Source organism: Leptopilina boulardi, unplaced genomic scaffold (assembly GCF_019393585.1).
Source record: "Leptopilina boulardi isolate dan_hultmark-lab unplaced genomic scaffold, ZJU_Lbou_2.1 LbouV2_169, whole genome shotgun sequence".
NCBI lineage: Eukaryota > Metazoa > Arthropoda > Insecta > Hymenoptera > Figitidae > Leptopilina > Leptopilina boulardi.
Window position 1 is genome coordinate 1,143,480 of NW_026137717.1, and position 17,595 is coordinate 1,161,074.

A 17,595-nucleotide genomic window follows, 5' to 3' on the forward strand; every position below is an offset into this window, starting at 1 on the left:
GTAAAAAATTATTTATAAATATTAAAAAAAATTGTAACTACAATGTTAATAAATTAATTAATTATAAAATACAATAATTTTATTAACAATTTATAAAAATTTAATTCCCTTTTCCGTTCTTTCGTATTTTACAATTCTCAAAATTTAAAAATAATTTTCTTTTACCACCAAAAAAAAAAATTTTTATATAAAAAATAATTTTAATAATTTGTTTATTTCTAATAAAAAAAAATAAAATTTTTCGAAATCGAATTTTCTTTTTTTCCAAAAATAAAATAAAATTTACTTTTTCTTACCCAACCACCAAAAACGAAAAAAATCAGAAAAAAATCTTCGAAAAAAAATATATTATAAAATATTCATATCAAAAGTGTATCGTGTATAGTTTCGATTTTTTTTTCATTTTTCAATTTTTTTTTTTTGACAATAATGCAAAACTTGAATGATAATTTAAAATATTAAAAATTCACAAGTGCGAAAAAATTTTTTTAACGCTGTTGGGTCGATTGATTTTGATTATTTTGCGTCGTTTGTAGATTAACGACACTATTGATATTATTATTATTATTAATATTATTATTAACATTAGTAGTAGTTGTATTATTATTATTATTAGTATTTCCCTGATGTTGTCTTTGTATTTGAAGTTGTTGTACGCGTGTCATTTCAAGGGCAAGTAATTTTTGTCGTTTCTCCTCCATTAATCGTTCACGATGCTTATGAATATAATCTTCAACATTTGGTAAACCCATTATTACACAAGCCGATAATGCAGAACGATAAATATTCATGTCTGTTGCTTCGTACCTATTAGAAAAATGATTTATTTTGCAAGAAAAGAGAGTTAAAAATTATTGCCCATCGATAGATTGTAGACAGATCTACTGCGCAGCTATAAATTGCAAAATGATCTATTGCGCATCTGTAGAGTGTATAAAGATCTATTGCGCAACTATTAAACGCATAGAAATCTATTGCGCATCGGTAGAACGCATAAAGATCTACTGCGCACCTATAAATCGCATAGAGATCTATTGCGCATCGGTAGATCGCATTTAGATCTACTGCGCAGCTAAAAATTGCATAGAGATCTATTGCGCATCGGTACATTGCACATAGATCTACTGTGCAGCTACAAATCGCATAGAGATCTATTGCGCATCGGTAAAATGTAGAAAGATCTACTGCGCATTTACACGATGCGAGTAAAATCGATAATCAAAAAAAAAAAAATAGAATTATTCATTTACCATTCATTGTGTTTTCCATCGTAACATTCAACACGAAAAATTGTAGTGACACCATTAAATCCGCCAATAACAAAAATCATATCGTCAATTACTTCAATTGCAAAATTACTTCGCGGATGATACATATCAGGTATTGGAGTCCAACTATCTGTTTCGGGATTATATTTTTCTCCACTACACATTCGTGAAACTCCATTAAATCCACCTTTTACAACAAGAAAAAAAAGGATAAAAAAAACTTTGTCGTTTGGAAACGCTAATAATTTTTTTACCATCGGTCGGTAAGGAAGATATTTACTTTACCAACTGATGATATAAAATTTATTAAATACTAAATTTTTAACTCTGATTCGGAGGAAGAGATTATATTACCAATAACGTAAACATAATTGTGATATGAAATACATGAGACACCACTTCTACGTGATCTAAGTGGTGCAATCATTGTCCATTGATTAGTGTCTGGATCATAAACTTCAGCTGTATTCATGCATTCTTGTCCATTAAAACCGCCAGTGATGTAAATTTTATCTGTTAAACAAATTCTGCTGAATAAACTCGTGTTTTGGTTTAAATTAAACTGTTTTACCATCAGTCGGTAAAGTAGGTATTTTCTTTACCGACTGATGGTAATTGTTATTTTTTAAATCATTGTTAATTAAACTTTTTTAAGTAGAATAAATAAAATATTAATGCAAAAACCATTTAGAGTGGTAGCACTAGCGTCAGATCTTTGATAATACATTGGAGCAATATAGGACCATTGATTTCTCTTGTAATTATAACGTTCTGCTGAATTTTGTCGATTATAGCCATCATAACCGCCCATTGCATAAACCATATCGTTTAAAACAGCAACACTTACGTAACATCTGTAAAAAATGGTAAAAAAAACCATTGCTGTGGTAACCGTTATCTACTATTACGTAACTTTTTCCGACAAAATTTTTTTTAAACTGTCAATTAAAATTAAATAAACAAAACCTTCTCGCGTTCATTGGTGCCACTTCTCTCCAAACTTTAGTCACTGCATTAAAACAACGACAACTATTAAAATAATCAATTCCATCGAAACCGCCAATCACATAAATATTAAATCCAACAACTGCCGTTCCATGATAGGCGCGTGGACCAGTCGGATCGACTTGATCTACCTAAAGAAAGGTAATGTAAAGCAAGTGTCGTCGATAAAAACCAACAGTCGGTAAAGTAGATATCTTCTTTATCAGCAGTCGGTAAAGTAGATATCTTCTTTACCAACAGTCGGTAAAGTAGATAACTTCTTTACCAACAGATGGTAAAGAAGGTCTCTCTTTTATCAAAATAGGCTAAAAACGAAAAGAAACAAAACCTGAACCCAACGATCAGCTCGAGTATCATAAGTTTCAATATAATTAGTTGGACTTCCACCACTCCAACCGCCAATAGCAAATAAAATCTCATGTGGCACACGTGGTCTTGCAATTTCCGGTGTTGGCACTTCACCATCTCTTTGTGCAATCATTTCCAAATCATAGAGAAATTTCAGTGTCTCAATGATAATTGGCCGACATGCTTCATTGCCAGCCACATACGGATGATCTTTGACATTTTCGAGAAAAAATTGTGTATCCAATAGGCCCAAACGAATATTTTTCATTAAATCAACAATATGTCCTTTTCTTCCAATTGGATCATAATCAATCCATCGTAAAACTAATTCCCAAACGATATCCTCATTTTTAACATTAAGCTCATCGGCGCCAACTAATGTTTTTAATTCCTCGATCGGTAATGCCAATACTTCAATGCTTCTCTGTGCAATCTACATAGATGCAAAAATAATGTCTATGTAATAATTGTAATGGTAAAAAAAAATCAGTCGATAAAGTAGATTTCTTCTTTATCGACCGATGATAATAAGTTGGAATGTAGTAAAAAAGCGCTGGCAATAGAGATTTAAATATTGTTACCATCGGTCGATAAAGTAGATTTTTTCTTTACCGATCGATGGTAATAAGTGGAAATCGTAAATTAATTATAATTTTTACAATACTTGTACGAAATTTCGCATCACATATCGATAGGTATCGTTCTCTAAACCTTGACAAAAGTGTTCTCTTGCAAATCGTAGAATTCCAATACAATTTTCAGGTACCAAATTTTCGGTTAAATAATTACAACAAAGATCAAGAACTCCAATAATATTGAGATAATCAGCCGTAATCAATAATTGACAAACGTTCTCACAATTAATTTCCAATGTTCGTAAATAAGCGTATTCAAGAAGAAGATTCATTGTATAACTACTGACACCAGGAAGAAGAACGTCTGTCTGCTCGTATGAGTGAAGAGTTGTTGTAAAAAGAGCCCTACATTGGATTTATGAACCAAAAAAAGAAAATTGAAAAGTAATTTTTTTTTATTTTTCAATAGTGAGTTATCTTTGACAAGTCGTATTTTATAGGTAAAAAGAAGAATTTACCATCAGTCGAAAAAGTGGGTATCTTCTTTACCGACTGGTGGTAGGAAACTCCAAAATGTTACAGTTTACGATATAGAGAAGTACTAGGGGAAGTGTCGCTATTTGGATGTTCCTCCTTACGATGTTAGGTTCAATACACAAGGTTTAATAGAGGAACATCCGAAATGTGACACTTTAAAGTACGAAGGGTACTAGAATATGCGCTAGGGAAAGATGTCAATGTCCCCACTAAGTTCCCATTTGTCATAATTATCGGTTAACTACCGCACCCTGTTCTAGTAAAAATTTAGTAATTTTTAATTTTTAACTGAAACTAGAGCAGCGTGCGATAGTTAACGGAGAATTATGATAAATAGGAACTTTAGTGCGGACATTACCATCTTTCCCCTAGATTAGAAAGGACTATAAAGCTCTCTCTACAATGCAACGAAAAGCAAACAATAACCTAAAATATGTGCTGCAAGCTGACAAAATGGCTCTATGAATATGAAATACACCTCCATCTTCAAGTCGAATGACAGCATCGCAAAGAAGTTTATTTTGTCGTAAATCATAAAGTGATTGCATTGCCTGAGTACTCATGCAACGCCCTCCATTTTCAATCACCAAACGTTGTGTATTAATGGCGGAATTTTCATCATTTGCACTGTCATTCGATGTGTCAACTTCCATAGCAAGAACCCTGGTATTTTCACTCCCCAGGTTCCCAATCTGTGCGGCCCTCGCCACGGTTACGAGATGTCGACTCCAGTTTCTTCAATTAATCTAAATATATATTAATTATTATTTTTTTTGCTATTTTAATATAACCAATTACATAAATACTGTCCTTACGGTTTGACGGCATTTTAAAAAGTTGTGGCACTTCAATAATAATTTTATTAGTCTATGGTGTACAATTCATTCGCCATTAACTAATAAAATTATTGTAGAACAGTAGAAGTGTCACGACTTTTGAAAATGACGTCATAATTCTTGTCAACTACCGCACCCTGCTCTAGTAAAAATTTAGTAACTTTGTAGTAACTTTTGATTTTAACAATAAAGTTACTAAATTTTTACTAGAGCATGGTGCGGTAGTTGACAAGAATTATGACAAATGGCGAGTGGGGACAATGGAAACCAACCGTTATTTATGTAATTGGGTGTATTGTAAATGGGGCCTTAAGCTTAAAGTAACTTTTGTAGTTGGCCCACTCCTGAAATAAAATTGTCCCCAGTCTGGCGGTATCGATTTGCTTCACCTTAACACCACCAGGCGCCAGAGGCGTCGAGATTTTAAAATAACGGTAAAAAATGAGCGGGCTTTTTAAATTATTTAAATTACTTTTATCACAAAATATAATCTATTACGCAATTATTTATTTGTAAATAAAAATAATTTAAATAAAAAAAATACTTTTCTTATATTTAATTATTATTTTTTAATTTTTAGGAATAAATAAATAAAAATTGGTAAAAAATAAACATTTCAAAATTTAATCAAATAAAAAATTCTCAAACTAAAAAATTATTCCAAAGAAAAACCTTTCAATTAAATAAATAAAAAGTAAACAAAAATAATTACATAAAAATTTAAAAAACATTAAAATAAATACAATAAAAAAAAATTAATACACAAACCTTGTCACAATTTTGGAGAAATTTATAAAAGTTTCTTGTTTTTGTTTTGTTGCAAAAAAAATATTTTTACTTTCTTTCAAAATTCGGAAGTTTTTGAAAATTGAAAACTATAAATAAATTCCAACAAATTTTCTTATTCCTTTGCGTAATTTTTTATTTATAATTCTTTTTTGAGATTTTGAAAAAAATGTAATTGTGTATATATTAATTGTTATTGTTGAGTTCTTTTTTTAAAAATAAACTTTCCAGGCAATGACATTGATCTTAGATGTCTGCCATTCAATTGTAAACTGTCAAACAAGCGAGCAACTTTTTTTTTTTTTTTTTTTATCGAATTCGCCAATACTATTGTCAATAATAAGCCACGTTTTTCTCATTGGTTTTCACTGAAATTTTTTTTGAGAAAAAAAATAGAAACTACGAAAGTTCTTATTCGACAAAAAAAAACCTCAAAAAAAAAACCTATATTCATTAAAATTGAAAACTACGATCTTCTTTTATTTATCGATAATAATCGATATATTTTTTTTGGGCGGGAATTATGAATATATAAATTTATTTTTTACATTAATAATAAAATAAATAATAAACATAATAAATAAATAAATAAATAATAATAATAATAATTTAATAAATAATAAATAAATTATTTATAAATTAATAAATTTAAAACGGAAGGAGATTAAAAATTATTGTTTTAAAATAATTAATTATTTATTTATTTAAAAAAAAATTTTAATTAATTAATTTGTTAATAAATTAATTAAATAATAAATTAATTTTAAAAAAAATTTATTTAAATAACAATTTTTAAAATTAAAAAAATAAAATTTTGTCCTGTTTAAAAAAAAAATCTATTTACTAAATAAAACGTGCGCGGCACATGCAATGTTTTGATTGACACGGAAATATTCCATGTAAACGTATTTAATAAATATTTTCTTATCATATTTGACCTCACAATTTAACCCGCAATAACTTTTAAATAAAAAATGTATATATGTTTGGCCAATATATATATATATATTCTTGAATTATATTATTATTATTATTATTAACATATAAACATTTATATTTTGTATATTAACAATGTGTCAATGATAACTATAATAAGCGAGAGTGTGTTAATAAATTTTTTTTTTATTGTTATTTTTATTTTATCATTTCAGATAAAGCTTATAATATGATCTTTGAACTTTTTGAAGTTAGAGAAACTGCGAGGTTCATAAGTTTAGTTTCTTCATTAGTTTAGTTTAAGGCGAAGAGACGATATTTTTTAATAAAAAATTTTAATTTTTTTTTAAAAATATTTATTTAAAAAATAAAATAAATTAATTTTTAAAAAAATTTAAATTTATTATGCAAAAAATATTTTTTTTTTTTTGTAAATTAAATAAAAATTTTATAAACTGGATGTGGGTGGAATAATATAAATAATTATCAGTGACGGGGGTGTAAAAATTATTTAAACAAATTATATAAAAATTGTGTTAAAATGTAAGAAAAAAAATAACAGGTAAGTCAATTTCTTTTACATTTTTTTGAAATAAAATTTTTGTAAATTTTGTTTATTAATTTCTTTAAAAAAATTTTAATTACTTAAATTTAAAAAAATTTATTACAATGTTTTTTAATTTTAATTATTTAAACAAAAAAAATTTTAATAAATAATTTATTTAATTATTATAAATATTATTAATTATTATTATTATTATTATAAATAATTATATAATTATTAAAACAAAAAAATTTTAATAAATTTTTTATTTATTTAAATAATTTAAATAATAATTTATAATAATAAATAAATAAATAAATTTATATAATTTATTATTAATTTAACAAAAAAATTAAATAAATAATTTATTTCATTTATTAACAATAGAATTGCAATTTATTATTCGCAAATATTATTACAGAAAAATAGAAGAGAGTGCAAATTTTCAATAATTGACAAATTAAAGTGAAAGAAAGAGAGAGAGAGAGAGAGAGAGAAAGAAAAAAAAATTTATTTTTAATAATTATTTTTAAAAAAAATTCTTAATCTGGATTGTAAGCTGAAATAGAATTGGTCAATCTTTCATGGAGTCCGAGCTTGTGATTGGAGCTTCAAGAGCTTATGAAATATTTCCACCACTGCTTTTATGCAGTAAAAATTTCAAAATCTCATCAATTTCCGTCACAGAAAAAAAACAAGCGGAAAAACAATTTTGGTCATTTAATAATTCCGTTTGGTTAACAGCATTTGGTTAAAAAAAAAATGTTACATAATCGTTTGTTATTGTTATTATTATTATAAATGAGAAAAAAAATTATTTTTTTCCATTACGTATAAATTCAATTCAAAAGAAGAAGAAAATAGATCAATGTCATTTGCGTCAAACAATAACAAAGTGTTTGTAATTATTTTCTTTTTTTAAATAAAAAAAAAAATTCTGTTCATTGATTGCGAGATAAATGTTTTTTGGAGAAAATTTATTAAAATATTTATTTAAATCAATTAAAAATGTTTTATTAAAGTAAAAAATTTTTTTGTTTAATTCAAAGAAATTTTTTTTTATTTAAAAAAAATTTATTTTTAAGAATTTCCCTCAATTTTTTTTTTTTTTTTTTTGAAAAAAAATGTCTCTTGATTTTCTCGCTGGATGCCTTGGAGGTAATTTATTATTAATTATAATATTTTAATATAGAAATTATAATATAAATTATTTAATATATTCATAATGATTAATTATTATTGTATATTATAATTATTATTTAATTTTTTAATAATTGTGACGCGTTTTAAAGAAAGGAAAGTAAAGAAAAGGACAAAATTATAGGTTATGTTTATGATTGTTTTGGGGTAATAAAAAGCAAAAGAGGAATTAACTGTGAAAATACTAACCTTTGATGTTTAAGTTCCTTGTAACATTCAAAAGTAATTCTAATTCTACAATATTAAAATCAACGCTTTTAATTAAGGTCAAACAATCATAAACATAACCTAGAATTTTTTTTCCTTCTTGGATTTATTTCTTTAGAGGAGCATCACAATTAATTTTTTATTATTTGTTTCTTAAATTAATTAATTATTTCGGCTTAATTATTAAGAAATTAATTATATTTACCAAATTTATTTCAGGATGCGCAGGTATTTTGGTTGGTTATCCACTCGATACAATAAAAGTTCATATACAAACACAAGATCACAATAATCCAAAATACAAAGGCACTTGGCATTGTTTTCGTTCAATTTTGGCCAGAGATTCAGTAAATAAACATCTTTTTTAAAAAAAAATTTATACACGCCATTTGTCTCATAATTCTCATCAACTACCGCACCCTGCTCTAGTGAAAATTTAATGACTTTATAGTAACTTTTAATTTTAACTATAAAGTCACTAAATTTTAACTAGAGCAGGGTACGGTAGTTGACGAGAATTATGAGACAAATCTGCCGTCCCAACAAGAGTAGCAGTAACTACATTTTGGTTAAGTCACTTATTGGTGGCAGTGGCAGTGGCAAGTAGGTGACTCATCCTAAATGCAGATACGGTTATTCTTGTTGGGACGGCAGAAATGGCAACCTGTCCCACATAAACTCCAGTCCACAAGTCAGTCCAATATTTAAAAAACAATCCAAAAAAGAATTTAATAATTTTCAAATTGCAGATATCAGGACTCTATAGAGGAATGTCATCACCAATTGCTGGCGTGGCAGCAGTGAATGCAATTGTTTTTGGTGTCTATGGAACAACACACAGATCATTCGCCGAATCCGAACACTTGGGTGTACATTTTTTAGCGGGTGCTTCAGCTGGAATGGCACAAACACCTGTTTGCAGTCCCATTGAATTAGCAAAAACTCGTTTACAACTACAAAATTCTGATAATCGTTCAGGACCACTACAATGTCTCAAAGATATTTATAAACGTGAGGGTTCGAGAGGAATTTTCAATGGATTAGGAATCACACTCATTCGTGAAATTCCCAGCTATGGAATTTATTTTCTCACCTACGAAGCATTGACAAGGTAAATTAATTAACAAGAATTAACCTTTTTTTATAGAGGAACATTCGAATTTTTTTTTGTTGTCACGCCTCCTATGGGAAGTACCTTTAGTGGATCCGCCCATTTCAGGCAGGGTTTTTGTACAACCACGCCTCCAGTGGGTCGTGCCCTTAATGGTTCCGCCCATTTAAGGTGGTGCTTTCGTAAAGTCACACCTCCGATAGGTCGTACCATTGATGGTTCTGCCCTTTGATGGTAGGATTTTCGTACAGCAACGCCTCCAGTGGGTAGTACCCTCGTTGGCTCCGCCCATTTCAGGCGGGACTTAAGTAAGCCACGCCTCCAAGGGGAAGTACCCTTAATGGTTTTGCCTATTTAAAGTGGAGTTTTCGTAAAGTCACGCCTCCAGTGGGTTGTACCTTCGTTGACTCCGCTCATTTAAGGTGGTACTTTCGTAAATTCACACCTCAAATGGACAGTACCCTCGTTGGCTTATCCCATTTAAGGCGGGGCTTTCATAAAGTCACGCCTTAAGTGGGCTGTACCCTTGATAGCTCCGCTCATTTAAGGCGGGGCTTTCGTAAAATCACGCCTTAATATTAATTTTCATATTTAGATCATCAGGTCCTACTGGTATTTCAACATGGTACATGCTTCTCGCTGGGGGATTGGCAGGTACAGCTTCATGGGTATTTACCTATCCGGTGGATGTTGTTAAATCAAGAATTCAAGCCGATACAGTGGGAAAATATACAGGTGCTTGGGATTGTTTTGAAAAATCATTAAAATCCGAAGGTGTTACATCACTTTTTCGTGGTTTAAATTCAACAATTATTCGTGCATTTCCCACTAATGCAGTGACATTTACTGTTGTCACTTGGACATTAAAATTATTTAGTAAGGAACCAGAAATAGAAAAGGAATTAATTGATAATAATAATAATTGCGATAATTTTAATCGAATATCGTCATTGTCAGTAACGTCATCAGTACCTGTTAAAGAAACATTTATTAAAGAATGGAATTTATTGTTGAATAATATTGTCATTCGTCAATTTGAATTATCGCGGTCTTATTATAGTTCATTGTCATCGTCGTCGATTAATTTTCGAGGTATTGGAAATGAATTGGTTAATCAGAAATGTCAGGAGGAGTAACAATTTTTTGGAAAAAAAATTTTTTTTTTAATTTTTAATTATGATTTAATTTTAATGAGGTTTGAAATATTATAATAAATGTAATTGAGAAATTTAGTTAATTAATAATTAGCAATTAGTTGTTGTCAGTGACGGATTCAAAGTGGAAAGTTCCCCCCCCCCATCACATTAGAGTAGAAAGATTTGACTTAGATGAGAGAGAAAGAAATAACACTATATTGTGATCTTTGTTGTAGGCGTGGCTTAAGTATTTAGGGCTAATGCACAATAAATTTGTGAAAGTTATTCGCAAACGAGATTCGTAATGAAATCTGGTGGGAATTTAGTTATTTTCGAGTGAGTTTTTATAAGTAAAATTTTGGAGAAACCTAGTAGAAAGTAAATAAATTTTCACCAGAGATTTCATTGGGCATTAAAAAACAGAGATGTGATCGTACCTTTATAGATGAACCCCTCCCTTACCCAAAAGTCTTGTTTGGATCCGTCCCTGGCCGATTAGGGCCAATGCACAATAGCTTCGTTAAGGTTTATTTTCATTGTCCTCATTCGCCATTTGTCATAATTCTCGTCAACTACCGCACCCTGCTCTAATAAAAATTGTAACTTTTAATTTTAACAATAAAAGTCTCTAAAGTTTCACTAGAGCTGGGTACGGTAGTTGATGAAAATTATGACAAATGGCGAGTAGGGACCATGAAAACCAACCCTAAGGCCATTCGCAAACGAGATGCATGAGAAAGAAAAGGACACAAATATCTGTCCTTTTCTCACGCATGCTTCACGTTCAATAAAATTAATTAGGGATGTTATTCTGCTTAAGTCTTTAATTAGTTAATAAATAAAACAATTATGTTAATTACAATAATAACTATAATAATGACAATAATAATAATAATAATAATAATAATAATCATAAAATTATATTAATAGTAATTATAATAATTATAAAAATAAGTTTACTGTTTTGTTAAAAAGAAAATAAAATTTCAAAAATTGTCAAATTATTAATAATGACCATTTTTAACTGTAAATTATTTTAAAAAATGTATAAACATTTAATAAATGTTTTTAAAAAGTTTCCTATTTAAAAGAAAAAAATTTCATTTTAATAATTAAGAATAATTAAAATTAAAAAAATATTAACAGTAATTGTTAATTAATTCTTTTTAAACAAATATTTTATCATATTTGAAAAATTCGTTAAAAAATAAATTTTCTACACTTTGCCCCCCCCCCCCCCGAAAAATATTTCTAGCTACGTTCCTGTTCAAGTAATACAGAAATTAAAATATATACAGTATATTATTATTATATAACTTTATTTAAACTACGCACCAAAATATTCGACTAAAAAAATTATTTTTAATATTAAATAATTTTTTTTAGTTAAATATTTTAATTAATAATAATAATTTTAAAAAAATATTTATTACTTCATAATATAGTAATTTTAATTGTTTTCCTTTTTTTTCTATAATTACTTGTGTTAATTATCCAAATTGAAAAAAAAATGACAGTAAAAATAAAAACTGTGATTATTAAAATATAAATAATTATTGAAATAAAAAAGAGAGAGAGAGAAAAAAAAGTAAAATATACGCACGTGGGTAATTTGAATATTCCCGCGGAAAATTCACAGATGGCGTTTGCAAACAACAACTATCTCACTCGCACTCATTGTCCAATGAATTTTCTCTGCAGTGAAAAATGGCCGGCGCCAACGACTGGTTCAGCATCGGTAGTACGGTGGCATGTAAAACGTGTTACAATAAAGATATCGAAGGCGAAGTGCTTGCATTTGATCCACAAACAAAAATGCTCATCTTGAGTATCCTTTTTTTAAAAAAAAATTTTATCTAAATAATCATTTTTTCATCGTAAAAAAAACATTCACACACACACACACATGTATATACACACACCCACGTCCTTCCTACAATCAACACAACTGGCTTTCCCCATCACTTACTTTGATCATCATCATCATCATCAATTTTAAAATGTAAATAATTTTCTTTTTCTTTTACAAAATTTTGTCATTTGAAAACAAATTTCTTCTTTTGTATTTATTATCATTTTTTTATTGTTTGAAATTAATTTTACAAATGTGAAAATCGGTGAAATTAACGCGTTAAAAATACTCTTGAGATTTTTTGGTCAGGTTAAGTTTCGTCATCTATGTTTGTGTGTGTGTGTGTGTTAGTGTTCGCTTTCCCTTCAATGGGGGAAAAATGCATCTCCATTTTCCCACCAAAAAAAAAAAAAGAAAACACCTTTCGTTATTTTTTTCGGTATTTAGTTGATTTTACTTTTTTTGAGGTTAGGTGTGTCAATGTTGTTCTTATTTCGATTGTTGTAACATTGTTTTACGATTTTTTTTTATTCTAAATTTATTTTTTTTGAGTGTTTTTTCGGTATTTGTCAATTTTTCAGTTTTTTTTTAATTTTTCAATTTTTGTTTGAAATATTTTTCTGGAAAAATGTTAAAAAGAAAAGTTTAAAGACGTGATTTTTTTGTATTTCGTTTTGTAACTTTTTTGTTTATAAATTTAATTACTAATTTTCTTTTTTCAGTATTAATTTATTTATTGAAAGAAAAATCATCGAAAAGAAATATTTTCATATTTATTTAGAACTTAAAAGGGCCAGAAAAAAATACATTATTCCGATATGATTTATGAATTGAAGAAAAAATCTTGAAAAGAAATTTTGATTCCAAAATGAAACCTACAGAAAAAAATACATTATTCCGATATGAAATCCACAGAAAAAAATACATTATTCCGATATGATTAACAAATATTTACTAATGGAAAAATTTTAGATAATTTTTGTTTTTTTTACGTTATAAATAATTTTTTAAAGAAAATATTTTGTTATTTACATTTTGTAGATTTATTTCTTTACATTTCTAAATTTGTTTTTTTTATTTTTTTATAAAAACACGAAGTGAAAATTCTCATTTATTATTTTTTAAATTTATTTTCCAATTATTACTATTATTAATTATTAAATTTATTTGTTTTATAATTATTATTATTTATTTATTTTTTTTTTTTTTTATAAAAACACTAAGTTAATGCCCCTTTTATTATTTTTTAAATTTATTTTCCAGAATTATTAATTATTTAATTTTCACAAAATAAATTCCAAAGAAATTTAAATTATTTTTTTTCAAAATTAAAATTTTTTATTTAATAAAACAAAATAAATGAAAATAATTTTTAAAATTAATTTTCTGTGTATATAAAAAAAACAAATAGGTAGAGAAAATTTCTTTTTATAATTTCCAAAAATAAAAAAATAAATTTCCTTAATAAAGAAAATCATAGAATGTCCATCGTCGAGTAATCGGGCATCGTTAAATGATGTGCATATAGTAAATTTATCAAAAGTATCAGATGTACATGTAAAACGTGAAGTAAGTCCAACAATGAGTGAACCACCACAAAGTTTGAATTTAAATAGGCTAAATACACGTGTACGTAATCAAATTGAAGAGAAAAAAAGGATGGTTAAAGCTCTGCAGGCCGGAGTATCACCCGAGGGCCAAAGGCTTTTTATTGCAATTTCAAAAACAATTAACGATATTGTTTGGAGTGGACAAAATATCGTTGTTTTTAATACCGTCACCATTATACCGCCATATAAAGTCGATAATGTACACAGCAAAGTCGATGATCAAGCCTATATACACGTTAAAAAAGTAGTACGTATTGTTTTTTTTACAATTTTCTCTTTTTTTTTCTTCCGTTTTTTCTTTCTTTCCAGTTTTAGAATTTAAAAGTTCTTTATTATTACAGAGAAAAAAAATCTTTACCTGGAACAACAATATGTTTCTCTAGAATAGCAAAAACTTTCGCTATTTCAGTGAAACTTATCGCTTGTTCCAGATAATGCACATCTACAAATCTTCTTTATTTCAATTATTTAACAAATTTTTAACTAAAATTCTTCACTAAATTAATTATTTATTAATAATTTTAATTGAAATTCAATTCACAAATTCAATTAAACTTAAATTATTTTTCAAATTAAAATTTTTATGAAATTTACATAATAAAATTTTTTATAATTAAAAAAAAAAAAAAAATTAGCAAATAAAATTATCAACAAATTTTTTTAAATTCAAAATCAATTAAAATTTCATTATTTGCAAAAAAAATTCAATTATTTTCAAAAATTTCAATTTAAAATCTTCGAAAATTTAATTATTTCTAAAAAATTTTCATATAAAATTCTTTGAAATTCAATTATTTTTATAAAAATGTTGTCGAAAATTATTTGATAAATTATTTTTAGTTCTGTAAAATTTTATTATTGTCTGAAAATGATTATTATTATTATTATTATTATTAGTTTATTTATTTATAAATTCAATAATTTATTTAACATTTTTAGATTTTATATAAAGAAAATAAGCAGCATTTTGTAAATTAAATTATTTTTAAAATTAAATTAAAACTTTTTATATAATTCAATTAAATTTAAATAATATTAATAAATTAATTTAATTTAAAATTTTAGCTATATTTAGAACAAATTTTACTAATTAAAAATTCAATTATTATATGATACAATTAGATACTTGGAAATTTAATTATTTTATTTGTATTTATTTTTTTATTTTTTATTTATTTAGAAAATTTGATCAAAAAAAAAGAAGAGAATTGAAATAATTTTTTTCCTCAGGTCGAGAAACACATGAAGGATATGGCAGCGGCAGATATTCCACAACCGGAACAACAACAACAGGAACAGGGGCAAAAAGGTGGCAATGCCCAATAAAAAAAAAAAAATATGCAGTTTACGCTGAAAAAAAGAAAATTGTGAGGGTAAAGAAAAAAAAACAGCTGGCAAATTTTTTTTTTCTTCAGCGAAATTCAAAATAAAAAAACAAAGTCAAGAAGAAAAAAAAACAAAATTTATAATCGGGCGCGAAAAAAACAGATTTATAAAAATTGCGAAATAATTGAAGCCTAAAAAATAAGAAAGAATTGTTAAACAAAAAAAAAGGGAGAGAAAGCGAGAGAGAGAGAGAGAGAGAGAGAGAGAGAGAGCGAAAGAGTGAGAATGTGTGTGTCTTGATCTCAATTAAGTCGGAACAAAAAAAAATATAGAATTCGAAAAAAAAAATTTCAAAAAAAAAATTGTGAATCGGAAAATTTTTTCAAAATACAAAAAAAAATTGAATTTTTAACAGAAAATATAATTATGCAAAAAAAAAAATTCAGTTAAAATAGTTGATTACGAAAAAGAAATTTTTTTTAAAAAAAAATTGAAAATTATAAATATGAAATATTTTTTTTTTTAAATTGAATATTTTTTTTGAAAATGATTTTTAAAATATTTTTTTTTGGAAATGAAATGTTTTTAAAATATTTTTTTGGGGAAATGAAAAATTTATTTTCAATTTCATAGAAAAAAGGAAAAAAATTAGATAATTATCGAAGCGAATTTGTGTCTTTTTTTTATATATATAAAAATCAAATGAATGGAAAAATAAAAGGAAAAAATCTAATTTCGCAGGGTTAGTGGGGGCGGGGGGGGGGGATTAAATAAAAATAAATCAAATCTGAAAGCGCTTGACTGCCAGTGAAAAAAATTAGCGAAAAAAAGCTTTTTCTTGCAAATAGAAAAAGAAAAAGAATCACTGAAATTTTTTTTTCTCTCTATTTTCAGTGATTACGTCACAATTTTTTGGGAAATCGAAGTTTCCGCTAGGTTTTCTTTTCTTTTTTTTTTTTTAATTTCAATTTTTAGTTGTACATTGTTACGAGGAGGGGGGGTTGGGGGTTAAAAAAAGACGGTCAATGATTCGCGAGCTCGGGAACAAAAAAAAAAAAAAAACGATCCGTATGAAACGGTTTTAAAAATTCTACTTTTCTTTTTCTTTCTTCTTTTTCATTTCGATATTTTTGAAATCTGAAAGACTGAACAGCGAGAAAAAATATTTACCCCCCGAAAAAAGTGTCCGGATTTTTTTTTTTTTTATTTTTTTTTTATAAACCAAGACTTAAATTTCTATTTTATGATTTTTTTATTTTTCGAGAGAGAAATTTCTCTATTGTGTTCGTTAGTTTTCTTTTTTTTTAAATGTAAAATAACCGTGTCAGCGAATCTTATTGTCCCGTTTTTTTTTTTTTCAAAATACACCTCGAAAAAAGAATCCTCAATTTCACGAAAATTTAAATAGAATGAAAAAAAATTGTCATTGATGTGAATTTGAAACGTGAAAAGAATTTTCTTTTGAAGAAAAGATGAAGAAGAAAATGTTTTGAGTCGCCGGACGATTTTTTTTTAATTTAAAAAAAAAATTAGTAGAAAGGAATATTAAAAGAAAATTGTCGAGCGATAATTTTTTTTTTTTTTTTTGCGGAATGAAGTTGCCTCGTGTATTTTATTATTCGATTATCACGAGAGACTTATAGAGAGAAAGATAGAGAGAGAGAGAAAGAGAGCAAGAAAGAAAGAGAAAAATAGATAGATAGAAAAAAGAGAGAGAGGAAGAAAAAAAAAGTGGGAGAAAAAAGTTTAAAAAGTACATCAAAAGACAGAATAAATGTAATATAAATTCCATAATCGTTACTACGATTTTGTTTTTATTTTCCCATTATTTATTTATTTACAGCTTTAAAGGGTCAAAAAAGCCCACAGAAAAAAATACATTACTCCGATATGATTTATGAATTGAAGAAAAAATTTTGAATGGAGATTTTGATTTCGATATGAATTAAAGTAAAAGAAAGCTTATTTATAGTTGCATGAAAATTTTTTTTAACAAATTAGTTTCAATATATTATTTTTTATTTTTTATTATTATTACAACGATGATAATAATTTTTTGTGCATTTTACAATATTTTATTTTACATTTTACTTTTTATTATAAAAATAAATGGAAATTTAATTAAATTAACAATATAATTAGAAAAGTAGTGTAAAATTATATTTACTGAAAATTAATTAAAAAAAATAAATTTAATTACTGTTAATAATTAATTTAATTACTTAATTGGGTTCTTAATTTTATTTTCAATTATTTAATTTCAATGACTTAATTTCATTATTTTTAAAATTTTTAATCATTAAAATCTCATTATAAGC

General features: G+C 26.4%; 3 protein-coding genes across 3 annotated transcripts; 2 read left to right on the forward strand and 1 right to left on the reverse strand.

Moving 5' to 3' along the window:
- Positions 1 to 301: 301 nt before the first annotated feature.
- On the reverse strand, positions 302 to 5,769 carry LOC127277444 (kelch-like protein 10). The gene is made up of 9 exons (XM_051298558.1): positions 5,338 to 5,769; positions 4,160 to 4,479; positions 3,286 to 3,601; positions 2,602 to 3,054; positions 2,235 to 2,404; positions 1,953 to 2,122; positions 1,623 to 1,781; positions 1,251 to 1,455; positions 302 to 807 (listed from the first exon to the last, which is right to left on the reverse strand). Exons 2-9 carry the CDS (start codon positions 4,384 to 4,386, stop codon positions 489 to 491), a joined length of 2,019 nt encoding a protein of 672 aa, XP_051154515.1. The 5' UTR covers positions 4,387 to 4,479; positions 5,338 to 5,769; the 3' UTR covers positions 302 to 488.
- Positions 5,770 to 6,569: 800 nt separating this feature from the next.
- On the forward strand, positions 6,570 to 11,567 carry LOC127277454 (mitochondrial basic amino acids transporter). Its single transcript, XM_051298576.1, has 5 exons — positions 6,570 to 6,853; positions 7,257 to 7,993; positions 8,462 to 8,589; positions 8,992 to 9,353; positions 9,949 to 11,567. Exons 2-5 carry the CDS (start codon positions 7,960 to 7,962, stop codon positions 10,487 to 10,489), a joined length of 1,065 nt encoding a protein of 354 aa, XP_051154533.1. The 5' UTR covers positions 6,570 to 6,853; positions 7,257 to 7,959; the 3' UTR covers positions 10,490 to 11,567.
- Positions 11,568 to 12,160: 593 nt separating this feature from the next.
- Positions 12,161 to 15,413, forward strand: LOC127277578 (protein LSM12-like). Its single transcript, XM_051298826.1, has 3 exons — positions 12,161 to 12,317; positions 13,822 to 14,198; positions 15,182 to 15,413. Exons 1-3 carry the CDS (start codon positions 12,197 to 12,199, stop codon positions 15,275 to 15,277), a joined length of 594 nt encoding a protein of 197 aa, XP_051154783.1. The 5' UTR covers positions 12,161 to 12,196; the 3' UTR covers positions 15,278 to 15,413.
- Positions 15,414 to 17,595: the final 2,182 nt, after the last annotated feature.

Excerpts from the sequence above, each read along its gene's own strand:
- LOC127277578 (XM_051298826.1), top strand. The coding sequence starts at position 12,197 with ATGGCCGGCGCCAACGACTGGTTCAGCATCGGTAGTACGGTGGCATGT. Across the intron at positions 12,318-13,821 it reads AACAAAAATGCTCATCTTGA|AATGTCCATCGTCGAGTAAT; the intron begins GTATCCTTTTTT and ends AGAAAATCATAG. Across the intron at positions 14,199-15,181 it reads ATATACACGTTAAAAAAGTA|GTCGAGAAACACATGAAGGA; the intron begins GTACGTATTGTT and ends TTTTTTCCTCAG.
- LOC127277444 (XM_051298558.1), bottom strand. The coding sequence starts at position 4,386 with ATGGAAGTTGACACATCGAATGACAGTGCAAATGATGAAAATTCCGCC. Across the intron at positions 2,123-2,234 it reads GCACCAATGAACGCGAGAAG|ATGTTACGTAAGTGTTGCTG; the intron begins GTTTTGTTTATT and ends CATTTTTTACAG. Across the intron at positions 808-1,250 it reads GATGGAAAACACAATGAATG|GTACGAAGCAACAGACATGA; the intron begins GTAAATGAATAA and ends TTTTTCTAATAG.
- LOC127277454 (XM_051298576.1), top strand. The coding sequence starts at position 7,960 with ATGTCTCTTGATTTTCTCGCTGGATGCCTTGGAG. Across the intron at positions 8,590-8,991 it reads CAATTTTGGCCAGAGATTCA|ATATCAGGACTCTATAGAGG; the intron begins GTAAATAAACAT and ends TTCAAATTGCAG. Across the intron at positions 9,354-9,948 it reads ACCTACGAAGCATTGACAAG|ATCATCAGGTCCTACTGGTA; the intron begins GTAAATTAATTA and ends TTTCATATTTAG.